At 38.6% G+C, this 17767-nt stretch overlaps 1 protein-coding gene across 2 annotated transcripts in view; it reads right to left on the minus strand.

Annotated features, from left to right (window-relative positions):
* Positions 1-17767, minus strand: part of SCFD2 (sec1 family domain containing 2) — a 209287-nt gene that overhangs the window by 168490 nt on the left and 23030 nt on the right. For both annotated transcript variants that reach the window (XM_086612205.1, XM_086612206.1), the window contains exon 3: positions 6156-6283. In XM_086612205.1, coding sequence (XP_086468331.1) covers positions 6156-6283 — 128 coding nt within the window. The remainder of the gene's footprint in view (positions 1-6155; positions 6284-17767) is intronic.

A 17767-nucleotide genomic window follows, 5' to 3' on the forward strand; every position in this document is an offset into this window, starting at 1 on the left:
CTCAAAGGGTGTTCCCCTTGGAATGCAAAGGCCTATACAGAAGCCCTCCAAATAGGAATGGATCCAAAACTTTCAGAAACACTCCAAACTCTTCAAATTCTTCAAAAACATTTAGCACTCTGAGAAGCAAAAAACCTTCCCGCCTCCGGGAGTGAATGATGCAACAAAACATCTGCTACATTGACCATCACTGAGATTGGGAACATTTGCTTCAGGTCAAGACTACGATTTTAGTTGTACTACAGGGAGAAATCAAGAACACAGTATTGAAACAGGCTGGAAAAAACAAATCTGCTTGGCTAGATAGTCCCACACTGCAGGATTTCTGCTACTTTTGATGAGGCAAAGAGCAGACTAATTTAACTCAGGAACCACCTGCTCAGGATCCAGGCTACGCAATGAAAGGAGTTCAGGTCTGAGACGAGCAGTGTCCGCTCTCCGTGGAAAAAATGCCGTGAGAACATCAGTGAGCACTGTCAGGAATTCGAGACTCCTCAGGATAAGCCAGGCCTGTCTCAGTCAAGTTGGTATGGGAAGCCTCCTGCTTCATGAAGACGCTTGGAGGGAGACTTTGGCTGCTGCCACTCACTGATTCTGCAGCCTGCTCTCCTGATGGGTTCGGAGACCAGGTAAAGAGGCAACAGAGAGAAGTACATAAACATCCCAAGAACCAGTCTACAACATGATCTCCTCTTTGCATAACGGGGGGCCACACTGTCTCCCAAGTCCAGCTGTTATCCAGGTACCCATCACTCACCGAGAGACATGGCACCGAAGGGATTCAAACACCCTGCAGACCAGTTTGAGCCCTGCAATGCTGATCTGCCTTCTCCTCCTTTTTAAAGACCTCAAACCCAGACTGACATTGTCTCACTACTTGCCTCTGTCATAGAACTGTCCTAATGATTGGCAAGGTGGATTCTAGTTATCTCAGATGAGACTTGATTTATCTAGAAAGATATGTACAGCTCTTTTTCTTAACGGGTAGCTTTTATCCCTAAGGTTTATTCCAGGAATTGACAGTATTGGATCTTTAATATTTTTACATTGGTCTTGTCAAGAATAAATAACATGTTAAACAGTTACAATCCAATGCAACTTTTCATTTAAAAAAAATAATTAAAAATGCAGATTTTATATTCTTTGTTTTTAGATAAGGTATTCACCTACATTTTCCTGTCCATTTTAAAGTACTTTTCTAACTCAAAATGCTATTTCATATCTCCAAGCTAAAATTTCAGGATCTTCCCTCTACCCAAACAAATTTTAGAGTTCAATTTGACCCATACAAAACAGTCCATCTGAAAGTTATAGTACTCCTCTTTACTTTACAAAGCTTGAAGCTTTGTTAATTTTGTAGTGAGCTTGATTTTTAAAACTGCATTTGTACAGTTCGAACGGAAAGAAACCAAAAGGCTTTTCATCTGTTAACAAGGGCTCGTGTAACAGCACACTGCACTTTGTTTCTGTTACTATACCAGTGTTTCGACTTTCATCAGTCTCCATGCCAGTAAAAAGACACAATAAAGGAATTCAGACTCTATCAAGGTTTACTGTGCTCTTTTCAAACAGAAGAGCAAGGGTGTTTCTAAAGCCACAAAAGAACATTTGTAGCAAAGTTTTTACCACTGTCAAATACTATGCTAATAGCAAAGCTTTCAACAAGAGATTCATGGGCTGCCACTTTCAGAAGATGATTAAGATATGCATCAGACCTATGAAGAAGGAAACGGGAAGTAGAGGAATGGAAAAAAACAGCAACCTTTCCGCTGTTCTGTTAAGCCAGGCTGCTGCCTCAGAACCAAACTCCGTACAGTCACTTACTTTAAGAGCAGAGCAGAAGTAATCTTTTTCCAGTATTTACCTTCTCATTTGAATTTAGCACAATGCTAAAATCTCACCAGAAAGCTATTCTGATGATCTTCTAAACTGTCTTTCAAAGAGCTTTTCAAAAGGAGACTTAATTCTTTAAATAAAACAAGTTTCTGAATTTTTATTATGCCAAATTAATTTACACCTACACATTGACACCTATACAACAGGATGTCTGACCAGAACTTGGCAAATATTTATCTTCCCCATATATTCATCAGCATTCACTTGGGTACCCAAAACATAAATGCAATAGCCTCAGAAGCAAAATAGAGCTGATGTAGTTCTTAAAAAGCGTCTTGGTTTAGTTTTTTTTTTAAAGTATATGTGTGTCTGTGTGTGTGCATATATATATATGGAATTCCATATATATTATTGCCTCTATTTAAAATGGACTTCAAACAAAAGACAGGTCCACCTGTTTATATGCAAACACACATACTGTTTTGGGAAATGTACCTAGCTGAAAGGGTTAAGGCAAAACTTAGATGTATCTACTATGTTAGTAACATGATTTCAGTGTGTTTATTGCATCCTGTAAAGAAGGGGCTCAATCTCGGCATGCCCATAGTAAGCAATACCAAACAAATACTCACCAAAAGCCAATACTGGCAGCATTACTAAACTCCACAGGAAATTATATCTTCAAAAACCATATATCCATGTTATGTATATATGGATAGAAGGAATTAAATAATAAGCAAATCGGATGTAGCACATATAAAGCCTTTATGCTTTATGTTGGAATTCTGCACAGTGCTTTGCCTGCCTTCTCAAGGGCTGACCTCAGAAAATCGAATATGCTGCACAGCTACACAGCACAGGTTCTGTTTCATAAGAAAAAGGCAAAATAGCTCCATAGTTTTGGGTTCTAGTTGGTTTTATGGACCATCACTTGGCATTTTGTTTCCTTCTGTGATGCAGTTTCCCAAGACTTGCAATTCTTCTTAAAAAAGAAACAGGATTTTAAAATGCTTGCAATGAACAGTTATGAACAGCTCACTAACCCACATCACTCACTTAAGTTTGTAATGATGACAACATAGTTCTTTCACTCAAAGTGAAATGACAGATAAAATGTGCACTTTCCTCAGACATAAATGGAAGAAAAAGAAAAAATTGCAAATATTTCTTGAAGATGGTATAAGAACACTTAATGGCCCGCCTGAAAACTTGAGTATGAGACGGCTAAAGCAAAAGGAGAGAATCCTGCTCTATTTACAAATATCATGAAGACGGTCTTAAATTTGAAACTGGGCTTGCTCCAACAATCCATCCACCAAAACCTTCAACAAAATGTTGCCAGCTCTGCTCATCCTATCTCCAGCCACCTTCTTTCTACACTGAATCCTTCTGAAACAATCAATAGGACTTCCAGACATCCACACTACCCTCTATACAACTAACACAATGAATATGCAAATCAAGAGCACCTGAAAGCAGCGCTCCAATCTACTCGGCTCAAAAAAACGTGCCCAAAATTGCTTATTTCCTTTATTTCTCTTTCTTCTCCTTCCTCAGAACTCCTCTCTTCTCTCCATCACCGCTGGTTTCAATGGGAGAAGATGGAGTTCCCAGTGGCCTGCAGATACATGGGGGTGTTGAGGAGAAGACATGTGTCCCCTTCTACAGTTCTCCTACCCTCTTTCCCTCTCAGGAGATGATGACACATTCAGAAGACATCAGAAAGTGAAAGCTTGAGCTATATGTCCTCTCCTAACTGTCAGAGCTCCTGCCACACACAGCCAGGCAGAGAGAGAGGAAAGCCGAGTGCCAGGCGCATTGCTTGCAGGGGAAACGTGGGCAAGCACACGCACACCTCAGAGCAATGAGCAGCCTTTCAAAGCCCAGAAAACAACAGAATTTATTTTCCTTGCACTGAAAATACGGAAACAGGATGGGATCGAGTTTCTCATGGCTGCACAGGGCCCCCATGCTGCCAGTGTCACACGTGATGCAGTTTTTCAGGCAGGTGGCCACTGCAGGAGGGCTCAGCTACACCAAATGGAATCCAAAGCTTTGCTTTCAAATGTAATTCACTCCTTATTTCCATGGGGGAAAAAAGCAAAAAAGTAGTAGTAAGGAAAATAGTCTCACCATCTGACACAGCTGGTCTTAGTAAAGAGAATAAGAGGCAACTTTCATGCTAGAAAAACTCTCTGACATTTAATATTAGGGCCATAAAAAAATTTTGAAAATATCCTAAGTGTTGGGAAAACCAGTGTGCAACCCACCAAGATCATCTACCACAGGCAGAACCTGAGGTAAAATCATAAAAACTCAAGTCTAAGCACAGAGCAGAGTGAAAGCATTTCCCTTCTCTCCAGCCAGCGTTGCCTCACATCACAGCTGCAGTGGAAGGAGCCTTTTGACTAAACACAGCAATTGGGACCAGGACAGGCCACTAGAACTTTTCTTTCTCAGCAACAGCAGCAATTGATAAACAACACCATTTCCAGCTTCCCTACAGAGAACTAAAGATGTTCTGTAGCATGATGAACGAGCAATGAATGCTGTAAAGATGCAGATCTGTTCTAAAAAGTCATTAATAAACATGTGTCATTGGACAATGTGACATCTGGGCTTGAGTTTCAGGTCTTCTGCATTTATGCTTAATAAGAAGTTTTGATTTTGGTGACTGTAGTGCCCTCCTTTCCTTGTTTGTCATTTTATCTCTGTTTGTAATTTAAGAGACTGCCTTGAATTTTGTTTCACCCTTTGAAGTTCAACTACAAAGTTAACAACTGATTATGATTCTAGTGCAAGATAAATATAGAATTCACAAAATGAATAACAAAGTTCCATAAATATTAGTAAATTACAGCTATGCTTCAACAAAAAAAAACAACCAACAAGTCTCAAGAAATACAGTGTCAGAAATTTGTTTCACATCAACTCTTAAATGTTTCTATGTAGCACTATATTGGGCACACGTAAGTCAGATGTTTTGGCTGCCATCAGTTAAATGTCAGCTAATATGATTAAGACCCAGGTTATTGCAGCCTCCACTGGATACCACGGAAAAGGAACGCAGAGGACAGGGTGGCTGATCTAATCATTCACATAAAGCAGCAAAGGCAGTAAACGGATTGTTACCTCTCAAAGACGGGAAGTAATTACTTTTAAAACAAAACTGAATTTCAGCATTAATAATCTTTTTTTAAGGCATATGTAACAGAAAAACAGTGGGGGCTTCTTACTGTTTTTATGGTGAATATTCACATACACGCTCTCAGTGAAAGCTTAAACAAGACTACTGTTTACTGTGCCTTACCTCCTTCAGACAAATTTGCAATAGGCCTCTCACAGCTGCTCCTTTTCCGTTTCTTTAAAACAGCTTACAGCATTACAGTTGCAGAGATCTAGTATTTCTGATTGATAATCTACTAAATGCATGCTCTAGGTATTTGTAAAGACTATACAATATATGAAATGTTATAGTTGTTAAGAGTTCATGAGTTGGCTGTACATCTAATTCTTCTACAATATCTTGGCAGTTTACTCTGGAGTCCCAGATAAAAGCTTGTTACTCTTATTCCATGAGGGACTTTGTCTCTTGATGAAAAGTTCAGCATAAAATAGTCTTAGAGCACATAAAATGCAAAAAATTATTGCAGTATAGAGCAATACCAGTTTTTATAAGCCTAACGTTATATCCGTTCCTGAATTTCACTGAGTATGGTACATAGTGACAATGAGGTTCTAAAAAAGCTATTGAAGGTCATTATGTTATGACCTGTATTTCTACTATTTTGAAGAATTCAGGTTTGAAGAGTACCCAGACACAGTTTTCAGCTTAAACTCTCGAGTCGGGCAGCGTTACTTCACACAAACCTCACTACCTATGTAACATAGTCACTACCCGTACACTGTAATCATATGCAAGATCTATCTGCACAGCTTCTATCAGATCAGCTGCTATTTACAATGCCTGCCTTCAGGACACAAATCCTGCTAGCTTTTTAAGAATACCCAAATTCTCACACTTTGCAGAATAAAGACAAGCAGCACTGCTAACCATCTGCATGCCGTTAAAACCCTCCCTCACAGAACTCCATGGCTTCACCACTGCTCTCAATCTTTTTAAGGCTGTTGTATTCAGAAGAAAACACTTGACTCTCTCACTTACTTAGCAGAAAGATGCTATGATAGCCACGATGCTCATTTGGAATCTGTTGACAAGGATGGGGTGAGTTTTCCCCAGAGAGTTAAATGGAAGAAGAGGAGCTGACATCATCTTTCACATTCCCACTGTGTAGGGAAGGGTATGTCACACTACTCACCCATGCTCATCTTAATAGGTAAATTTTCTCTGCTTGCAGCCTCCACAAGGTGTCTCCTGGCCTCCATCACAGCTTCCTTTTGTTTGACGTTCATGAAGGACTCCCAGAGAGCTTGGGCAGCTGGATCACTATAAGAAAATGACAGGGTTACACTAAACATTGCTTGAATAATGGAGTAAGCCTAAGAGAACATTTATATTTTAAGATGAGTGCTTCTACTTTAGTAAATCCTCTGAGGTGAGCAGGATACGAGCAAAAAACAAAGTGATATAAAAGATTGATTTTTCTTAGCAGAACAGTTGCTACCATTTTACAGAAAAAAATCTAGAATTTTTTGCTACCAATTACAAAGCGTTAGAATTCACATATAATAAATAAGCATGTCGGCCTCAAAGTAACTACTAGTGTTCAAGCATGGGAATATCAGAAACAGTCCAAACTTCTTCAGTTACCAAAAAGCTATGGAAAGGACGGACTCTAACTTCCCCACGAGAGTGTAAGTCCCAAAGCCAATACTTCCAACGCTGAAGGCTGTTGGTATGATTTGATGAACTACCGTCACTTTGGGATTCATGGATTCTCCTTACATGAAAAGAATAATCTACAGTAGAATGTAACTGTCCTTATGGTTCCTGTGTTTACAGATTTCCTTTATAATTGTTGCTGTCACTAAACTTAAATTAGGAATTTGTGTGGCTCATCTGCACTCAGTTCCCTGTCAGTCTTCTCTCTCCTTTAGGATACTGCATTTGCTGCTGTTGTGAATGAATTCAGTGTTTTCTTGGTAGGGGTGGAGGAGAAGGGAAGAAACACCCTTGCCTGGGGCTAAAGCCACACACTAAGATTAAGTGTGTTGGACTTTTTTTTTTCATTCATTTTCTTTATTAAAGAAAAAGCTTCCCTCTGTTTTTTCTTCAGGAGACATTTAACTCCTAAACACATTTTGATGTCATTTACAACAGGCTTATAAACATGCTAAAACAAGCTTTGTTTCACAGAAAATAAAAAACCCTAACAATCATTTGATACCTGTTACAGAGCAGCTGTGCTTACATTCTGCTGTAACAGTAGGGCTGTATTTGGCAAATCTGTGCTATTTGCCAAACCAGGTAAGAGGATTGCCAAGCCCCGCTCCTACCATCCCAGGAACCCACCAGGTTGAGCCACCCTTCTTCTGAACAAATCACAAATGAAAAGGAAGAGCAAATTTCATCCTATTGCCATGCTTGAAGAAAGGAAAAATCAGATGACCTGATACAGTCTTTCCATTTCTCTTTCACACAGAGAAATTCAACCTTCCTCCAGTGACAGAGGCAGGAGGCAGAGCATCCTGAAGCAGCCAGGGCATCTGCAGCAGCTCTCTCTACTCCATCGCCAAGTGTGACCTCAGCACTGATGCTGCACACTGATCCTGGGCAGCAGCTCCAAAGGGATTCCTCACAAATAAAAGCACACCAATTCAAAACATATGATAGTGCAAGAAATAAGAAAGAGATTTCCAAATAAACTAGATTCTTCAACACAATCACCCTTAAGTCATGGATCCTTGGATATGATATTTTTACAGACTATCTACTCAATTACTATGATTCAGTCCTACCCACCCAGCATCACTTTTACATGCAGCCCATTGATCCTGTTCACATCACATTCACAGGGTATGCCTCACCGTCATTTACAATCATGCCTGAGGTTTGGATTGCAAGAAGCCACAACTTTGCCTGTTAACTAACCCCTTCCTGAACATGCAGTTCCAAAGACAAACCTATGGAGATCAGGAATCAGGCCTAAACCAGCAGGCAGCCAGTTTTAAAAAACCTTTTTTCCTATTTGGAAGAAAAGTCAAGTGTCTTGTTTTCTACAATTTTAACCTGTTCTCATTTTCCTAATTCTCTCCATCACCATAAATATGAGCAGAGAGTTTCACATAAACACAGACACCAGGAGCTAAGATTTGAAAACAAAGTAAAACAAACACAAGGAAGTTAAAATAAAAGCCTCGCAGTTTTTGTACAGATTTTTGTAGTCTCGTCTTTCTCGCTCCTACATTTCATAAAGATATTTAGCAAACAGAAAAGTGTGGAAAATTAATCACAAAACCATCTACAGACCTCAGTAAAAGTCAGAGTGTAGGTGATAAGGTTGCACCATTTTTCTGCCTGTTGTCCTTGCTTGCTGCTCTCCCTTTCCACACCACGTTGATTAAGCCCATTAATTCTGTCCGCGAGACCTTTGAAAGCAACATATACTATACTTGTATAGTCACTACGACAAGTCCCTGCTTCAGCTGGTACTTCTACTTGCTCCTGGTTTAAACAATAAAATCCCTCCAAAATAACAGACTAATTATTTCAAACGAAAAAAAAATAATTAAAAAGTAAGAATGAGTCACACTAATGCACTAAAACAAAATGGTGAGGAGGGTGTATGTGTTTGCTTTCTGCTTTGTAAACTGTTTCTTCCTCCTTTAGCCACAGTAGGTTTTCTTTAATCCCAAGGACCTAAGTTTGCATGATCCCTGAGGGTTGCTTTAGCACATCAAAAATAGCAAAAACCAAAACAACTGTGGTACAGCCTAAAAGCAGACAGGGGTCACCACACTTCTGTACGCTTGGATCTCTGTGTAATCCACAGAGTTTCCGTAGACATTTTTCTTCCCTCTACTTTGCAGAATACCTAATGGTTTGGGTGTCATACATAGAAAAATATATAAACAGGATGAGATCAATATATATTCATAGCTCACATACATAGCCAACTGACTAGGTCAATCCACAGAAAGCAACAGTTCCCATGTTCAGTCTTTTTTTTTTTTTTTTTGAAATACAATAGGAAAAAGAGCAACAAAAGTACTTGCACACATTCTGCTGAAAACATTTTTCCTGTTCCCCCTCTATTACACCTTCAGAGAAGGGCTTTTGCTTTGAATAACTGCCCATCCTTTAACTTCATCAATGAAAAGACAGGAATGGCTGCTGGGAACCAGTCAGTAGGATGCAATACAGGGCTCTGGTGTTGCCTCTTGCCCAACCTGAGAACTTACCACAACATTTTCCTTTTAGAGATTTCTAACACTCAGAAACAATATTATCTTATCTTCCCCTTTGGGTGAGACATGTGTCTGCCACTGCCTTCCAGCTCTTGTCACAGTGCCCCTTCCCCTCCTCTTTTTCCCATCTGCAGTTCCTCTGCTTTAGTCCAAATGCCCCAATCTGATGACAGTGGCACTATAATCAGTGATTTGTATGGGATCCGGTACCCCAATTCAAGTTTCTCTTTCCTCTTGCATTCCTTGACTTCCCAAGGATTACGTATTGATTCTACATGTTATGCCGCGAACCGCTGCACTCTCAACGTAGTTTTCTGAAAATAAGTAATTTTTTTAAATATGTTTTATGCATTACAAAACCTTTAAAGATACTGTCTAAATCATGTTGTTTTGCTTAAGAAAAATAGAAATATTTCCAGTTACACTACAATACAGATCAGGAACTCTAAACCACCCTTCAAAATAAATGTCACAACAATAGGTAAATATTACAGTGCACGCTTCTGTGCATCTCTACTAAAAATGTTTTGCAGGGCATGGCAAGCAAGTCTAACAGAGAAGAGAGCACTAAAATACAGGGACTTCTGCCATTAACCAGTGTCACCAACACGCTTAGTGTTTTGCTCAAAGGTTTTGATACCCTGTCCCTTCCTTTTATCGTTATGGTCATAGTACCTAAGCAAACAGCCACCTCGGAAAACATAATATAACAAAAATAAGTATAGCAGTTAACTAGTAGAAAAATTAGAATTTTATTAAACAAAAACATTATGTTATGTCCAGATATAAGCTGAAGTCTTTTAAAAGCTCTGTTAGACATCGCTATACCATTCGATGTACATAAAGGTTTTTGACAGACATGTGATAATTGCAAATATCTCTCTTCTCCTCATGCATAAATGTTACATTTTTTTTAAATGCATTATTTCCTATTCCAAAACTAATTAAAATTTAACTGCATATAATTTGGACTTTAAAGCAACAACAAAAAAAGGTTTCAAAGGAAGAGGGAGAAAACTAAACACCTAAAAGATGAAGCTTCCCTACTTCAGGTATTTGCATGCCAGTTTTCAAAGCTGAACCATGAAGACAAAGAGGGGGAAAAGGACCAAATCAAACTCGTAATTTATAAGAATCCTAAACCAAGACATCAGCTGACAATAGTGCCAGGAAACAGGTGCTGGTGAGAAGCAGGTCAGAAAGACTGGGATGTTCTATGCTGACCAGAGAGAGCTGCAGGCAGTTAAAAGCAGCTCTGATTTGCAGCCTCCAGAGACACTCTTTCTGTAATGAAAGATAGGAGAGATGGAAAGATAAACATAAAAACCAAGACTAGAACAATTTAGCTGTGAAGTGGCTAACTAGCTGGCTTTCCAAATTTACAATAAGGAAAGATCACTCGATGAAATACGTTGCTCAGTGGTACGGAGACATCGTGGGAAAAAGCCAAAGCCTTGAGCAGAAATAAGGGCGCTGTTTGGTAAGCAGTTCTGTTGGTGATGGCGTGCTAGCTTCAGCAACACTCACTGTAGAGGACATTGATCCCATTCAGATGCCACCCCTTTCAGCGGTGGCAACATCCTCCATGTGAGACTATGCAGTGAGTCCGATAGGAAAAAAACGGTTATTTTTAAACACAGCTCAGATCCCTGAACTAAGTTGCTTGATGGAGACATTTACAAGCTGATAATCAAATGCTTAATTTTGCATCGGTTAAAATAATTTTGACTTATTTGCTTGATCTGGTCTGGTCCTGTCCTTCAAGAACAATACTGCCAAGGTTATCTGACAGACAAAGTGTCCACATCTGTGATCATCTGCAGGCTTGGTCTCAAAGCTACTCATGCTGAGGACCCTAGGAGTCCAAAGTACACTACCACAATTTTAGGCTTGGCTGAAATGATGTGCCTCTTGCTTCACACCACTAGTACAGAAAAGTGTTTACTTTCTTACTGCCCAGGTCTTTTCTGTTACCCATAAATTATTAAAATATGGTCTTCCAGGTCATTAATGCGAGAGCAAAAGGTCAAAAAGCAATAAATCCATACTGGAAAATATGCCCACGATGAGTAAGTGTTCCCCATTTCTGATTATGTTTTGAGACATACCAATAGGCCATTTTTAACCCATTTAGCATTTATAGTATTAGTTTGGTGATGTATTTCTTCCATCAGCATGTATAACTGACCAAATGAAAACAAGTTAAACACTCCTGTCAAAGCAGCATACCATAATCACCAAAATTATCAGCCACATTTGTAGTCTCTGGCAAGCTATTGCAAATTATTTTAATATGATCTAATTTCCAGTCAAGGAGAAGAAAATAAATTGACACTTACATTATCTATTACTGGATTTTTGCCTGGACTGCTCTGCCTAACAGGACAAATTCAAGTCATCCCGTGTTCTCCTGATAAAACACCGACATAACAAACTTTTTCTTTCAGTTACACACAGCCCTTGCTATGTCCCCAGGCTTACTGAAAAACAGGTCAAGAGTCTCTTCCATAACCTTTTCCAAGGCCAAATTGAGAAGTCAGTATCTATATCCAGTTTCCTTCCCAAACCTCCTGTAGCTCAAATCAAGAAAGAAAAAGATGACTTTGTACAGTTTTGTTTTTTTTCCTTAAACTGCTTGGGGTCAGGTGAAAGCACAGCCTACATCAGAAACAACAAGTAACCAGGTGGAGGACATCATACAAGCAAGATGCTAAAGAAGGAAGAATAACCAAATGTGGTTATTTCTACACCTGGCAAAGGACATGGGATTTCAAAGAGCAACTTGCTGACACAAGCTCTGAATAAGTGACAGAAAACAACAGTGAGTGGGCTTCAAAAATTAACCTGCTGAAATGACAGCATTTCAGCATATCAAAGTAGTCGTGTTCGTACTTTTACAGATTTAAAAAAAGAAATCAGAAGGAAAATTGTGATAGTCTCAACATGAGAGATTCTGTGGTTATTCTATCAGCAAAACTTTCACCTCATGTCTATACAGCTTTACAGCTCAGCTGCACCTGTATATTTTCACAAGAGGAAGGAAGGAGGGAAAAATTCAGTAAAGATCAAATTAGAGCTTCATTAATACCACAAAGCTGCCCAAAACTGAGCAACTGCTAAAAAAAAAAAGTGTGCTGCCAACACATCCTTTGCAATAACTCATATTTGTTTAAAGAAGATGCAACATCCCAACTAAAAGCAGAGCGCTTCAAAAAACAACAAAAAACAACACCAGAGTGGTTAGGAGGCCGTTACTAGGAAGGACAATCCACTGCTGGCAATATGTCATTTGAATTCCGATAAACCAAAGAGAAGCACAAGTCTGCGATAAGACGCAACGATTTGGCTATGAGCCTGGAGCGAGGGGCCACGTATCAAGAGATGTCCTCCCTCCTCCAATTCCCCTGCTCTTTCGGAGAGAGGGGAGGCTGCGCCAAGGCTACACCGGATATATTGCACATCCCTGGAGACATGTGCCAGACCGACAACTCGGGGAGGGGGGGACAGCCAAATCCGTGACTGCACCCCACTCCACGCACAGCAGTCCCCACTGTCGGAAAAAAAACGACAGCAACACATGGAACAACCTCCCTTGAACAGCCTCTGCTCCACATCGCAGGGATGCTGCAGGGATGCTACGGGAAATGCCCTGGGGATGGGAAGAGCTGACCTCTGCACTGCCTGGACACAGCTGGGCTCAGAGAACGAAGCTGCTTTTCATTTCACTCTTCTGAAAGTGACCAAATTAGCTCTAATATAATTTATCAAAAATTTTCTATATAGAATCATAGAATCATAGAATGGTTAGGGCTGGAAGGGACCTTCAAAGGTCATCTAGTCCAACCCCCCTGCAAGGAACAGGGATATCTCCAACTAGATCAGGTTGCTCAGGGCCTCGTCCAACCTGGCCTTGAATGTCTCCAGGGATGGAGCATCCACCACCTCTCTGGGCAACCTGTTCCAGTGTTCTACAACTCTCATGGTAGAAACAGCTTTCTATTTCTCATAGAAACAGCTATCAGTATTTCCAGGACTTCCGTCTCTAGCATTGCTACGTATTGTGCACATCCTGAGTGCATCCACTCGATGGGCTAGCAAACGTGTGTCCAACTGAAGATGCAGCAATACTTTCTTCAAAGAAAAATACAAAACCCCAAAATGTTTATTTTCAGATAAATGCAAATTGCGCATCCCCAGGAGGGACTAACGCTTTTTATTTCTAAGAGAGTAAAATAACAACTTTTTGAAGTTTTAAAATTTCTTAGCAACAGACTGTAATTCTGCTGTTGGACATTTTATATGGTTGGCAAATGTTCTCGGCCTAATTAAATGCACCTCATAGACAGTAGGAACTTGAACTATTTTCCAATCCATTCTAATCTTGGGAAAAAAAAAGTAAACAGAAAGCTAATGTCATCTTGATATTGTGCTTGCAGAACACCGCAGAAGGGGCATTGGATATTACCACCCTCACCATAGATTAGTAAAAATATTGCAATTTGGCAAGACACACAAAACTTTTTTAAAAACAAGCCCTTCACAGCTATTCAACTCAGAACATGATTCTCACATCCTCACTTAGACGTGTGTTGAAATGCCCTCTGTATATTGCTTTTTATGATTAGAACATGCAAATGGCACTAAAAAAAAAAAAAAAGGCCGACAGCCAACATTAAAGAACATAAATGTATTCCTGAATCATTTAACGGTTATTTCCCAGTTACACTCCAAGCCCTCAAGCCACTCAGTGGGTGTAATCTGCTCTAGACTCAACTGTGGCTGTGTACTTTGGCACAGAGTCAAAACAGAGAGGTTATTGTTTGATTTATATGCCAAGAGCCTCTTAGATAAAGGGCTAATGGCAAGCTGATAGCTTCAGCCTTTGCATGTGGTGTTTATACAGACCCTTCTTTCCTCTCCCTCCTTTCTGCATGTACTCCAGGAAGGCTGTGTCACATCAAGATCAAGTTAATTAATTAACTCATACTAGCATAATTTGATTGATACGACAATTGATTCACTAAAGGTCATATGCAGTGTTGTTAAAACACCCACTTTTCTGCCTCAACACAGCAACAGTGCATAAGGTTTTGCATTTTTCTACACTGTACACGGCAATTTTAAAGCAATAATCACACTACAAAAATTGATGGAAGAAGCTATGAGAAATTAGTCTGTCAATTAAAGTGCATTGTAAAGTTCAGAAGTTATTTCAGTATGAGATATTTGAGCAAAAAATAAATTGTCCTACAACAGGAAGGGTCACGTAAGAGAATTCTCTATATTGTTAGTTCTGTAAACTATTGAACTTCCCCCAAAAGTAAACTAATGGCCTTGCCTACATGATATGCTTTGCTATTTACTATGTCCAAACTAGGAATATTTCCTAGTGTGTAAATGTTTCTGTACTGTTAAAGCACTCCTATAGAGAATATCGTCCTGTATGACCAAATTATTTTTTATTAGATGTTAGCAAATGTCATTATCAAATTATACAATTAGACTACTTTTCTGCAAGACACAACCAGCAAATTTTAATTAAAATAAACTCATTGTAAAGATATAGAAAAAAAAACATTACAAATAGACTAGATTCTTAACAGCCTTTTGCCACTAATTAATTTTAAAACACTTATTTTAAGACAGCAGGCAGACAAAACAGAAGCTGCCAGATATTTTAAAAGCAGAATATTCAAGGTGTTGCAAATCAGCTGGCAAAGCTAAAGCACATGAGTAAAAATGGGAGCTGATGATCAGCCACAAAGTTTTATAATAGATTCTCCTCTTGACTACCTGAAATATTTTTTAAGTATCAAGTGTTATAAGTAACATATTTTTATCAGGAGTTTATTGATCAGTTCACTGTATGTTGTTCAATATACAGGTATATATTCCAAGAAAATGCGGTATTAATTGGACTAATACAGTAGTCCTGTTCATAAAAAGACATTGTTTGCCATTAAAAGTCAAAAATTCCATAATTTTTTGCTCCTTTTCCCTATTTCAACCTTAGCAAGGATCCTCCTGCATCAGTAATACTGACCCACCGTGCAGGTTCACTTTGCAAACCAAACTGGGAAGCACAGAACTTGATTTACCTAGTCCCTGACCCTGGAAGGACTGCCAAGCAGCTCCACAGGATACAGCCCAAATTTTCTTTCGTTACTGACTGGTTTTGCATGCAGCTGGCTCAACGCGACCATAAAACAAATGGGCCAAGCACATGAGTTACTCTTTGAAAAATGCAGCTCACAAAAGAAGGGTACGCTGTCTAGTGCACCAGGGGAAAGTTGGTTAAAACACAGCAATAAGAAGGAACAGTTATCATATACAAGTTATTATATTCAAGCTATTACCTTTTGCTTCATAAAGGCATACCTACAGATACCAACACTTCAGGGCAATGCTGTACATCGGTCCAGTTAACTTAAATTTTGTAATAATTTTCAGATGCAGGATGATAAAACAGGCTGTTATTAACCATTAGGAGAAGAGAAAATAAGATTAACCAAACACAACCAATGATTAAGACCAACAGGAATTGGATAGTACTCTTTGAATTTGTTACTGAGCATCACGGGAGAATAAGTTTTGGTTCATCTTACAATGAAGCATATGAAGTATGTGACAGGACTTTCACAGACACGGTAGTAAAAGTCTAAAAAATGCTGAAAATACACAAAATCACAAGCTCACTTCAGACAAATAAGAATTGTGAATTATCTCAAAACAGCTTTTAAAACAATGTCGTAATTTTAACTCACAAACCCACTATGTTTCATATAGACTATTGTGTTCCAATAAAACCATGACCACTATACTCCAAACCAGGAAGAAATATGCTCCCTGTTATCAGTAGAGCATGGGAGAAGTTAAAACCAAACAATTCAGGAGGTTCTTACAAACACAACCAACAAGGCAACCCCAAAGTGCCCCACAACTGCTCTGTTTATCTACAGCTCTTTACTTGGGGATGACGACCTTTTCCCCCCCTTCACAGATAATGGACAGTAAATCAGACTCTTAAAATTTGACATATTTTTGGTCCCACAGGTGAACTGCATGACAATAAAATTTAAGAATTAATTATTAAAATGTTGGCAAGGATTCAGTTCACATCAAGAATTGATTAAAAAGAAGGGAAAAAATATCCTCCCAATGAAACTGAATGGTAACACAGCATTCTATGCTTTGCCCTTTTTTTTTTATTTATTTTAAAAATAAAAAAATAAAAGAGAAACTGAACTTTTCTGGCTCATTCATATATTTACTTTACAGATGGACATGCTTACAAAATAGAATACGTACACAAGTTTGATGACTGTGGTCAACCACCATTTGAAGCAGGTTCGTCACTTGCCAAATCGACCATCTTAAGTTTTATCAAACATTTCCTCAATCCAAGCATCATGTAAACTTGTAGGGACAAGCATCTTAACCACAATCTTGTTTCATGTTGATCTAAATATAGATGTATTTATATACATATATGCTTAGATACACATATAAGAAGTTTTTGGCTTCAGAAAGCCAAAAAGTTTAACATCAGCATCCATGACACTGAACAACTTTACGTGCTAATAACCACATACATGAGACAATGCAGCTGTGCACGGAATGATGTTACCGAAAAGTAATGCAACTCCACTCACTGCCGTTTCCAGTATCAAAGACTAACAGTGTAAACCAATTACACCAGTGTGCATTAAACCAAAACAGAAAAATAATTCAAGATAGCAGAAAAGTAATCTGTCGACCACGTTTTAGCATAGCAAAAGTCAGCACAAACGCACGTATGTGTGCACACACACACAATATCTGAAAAGAAAATTATTTTATAAATCCTCTTATTCTATTCCATTTGCATAGACGAGTAATAGAGAATTTCTGTATCAGCTTAATATTGCTTAGTGAAAAATTTCTTAGAAAACATTCAGAGTTTTTTTCAACAGAATTTTATATATATTATATATATATTTGAACTGATATGATCACATTCAATAACCCTTTAGACAGAAAGGATTTCTACATTGTTTCATCTGATTAGAAACAGCCAATACAGCATTTTCCTGTGTCAAAATCAAAAAGTACGCAGTCCAACGAACAGTTTGGGGAGCTACGGGTTCTCATCACCTTTGTGTTCTGTTTATTTTAGCTATTCCCAAGATCATTAATATCCACTTCAACCTGTAAACTTCAAGGTCAACCAAAGGTGAAACATAAGGAAGCAATATAATATGGAGTACTCAACTGGACTATATGCTGTGAAACATTAAGACAGTTTCCTTAAACTAGACTTTCTTTTCTTCTTTCTTAGTAATAGAAGAGATAAGAAGATAAACTTCATGCAACTGTTGAGTCAGATTTCTTAATTTGGAGGATTTACAGAATGGAATTCCTTTTATGGAGTAATTTTAAAATTTACCAACTGTTGCTTTCTAGAAAATGCTATGTAATCAGAACAAAATGAGTAAAAAAATATTCATCAAACATTCCCCAGATGGAATAAAAGTATACCAAAAAAACTGTAATACTGTATAAACATCTTACCACTGCCACAAGC

The sequence above is a fragment of the Tauraco erythrolophus genome, chromosome 5, assembly GCF_009769465.1.
Source record: "Tauraco erythrolophus isolate bTauEry1 chromosome 5, bTauEry1.pri, whole genome shotgun sequence".
NCBI lineage: Eukaryota > Metazoa > Chordata > Aves > Musophagiformes > Musophagidae > Tauraco > Tauraco erythrolophus.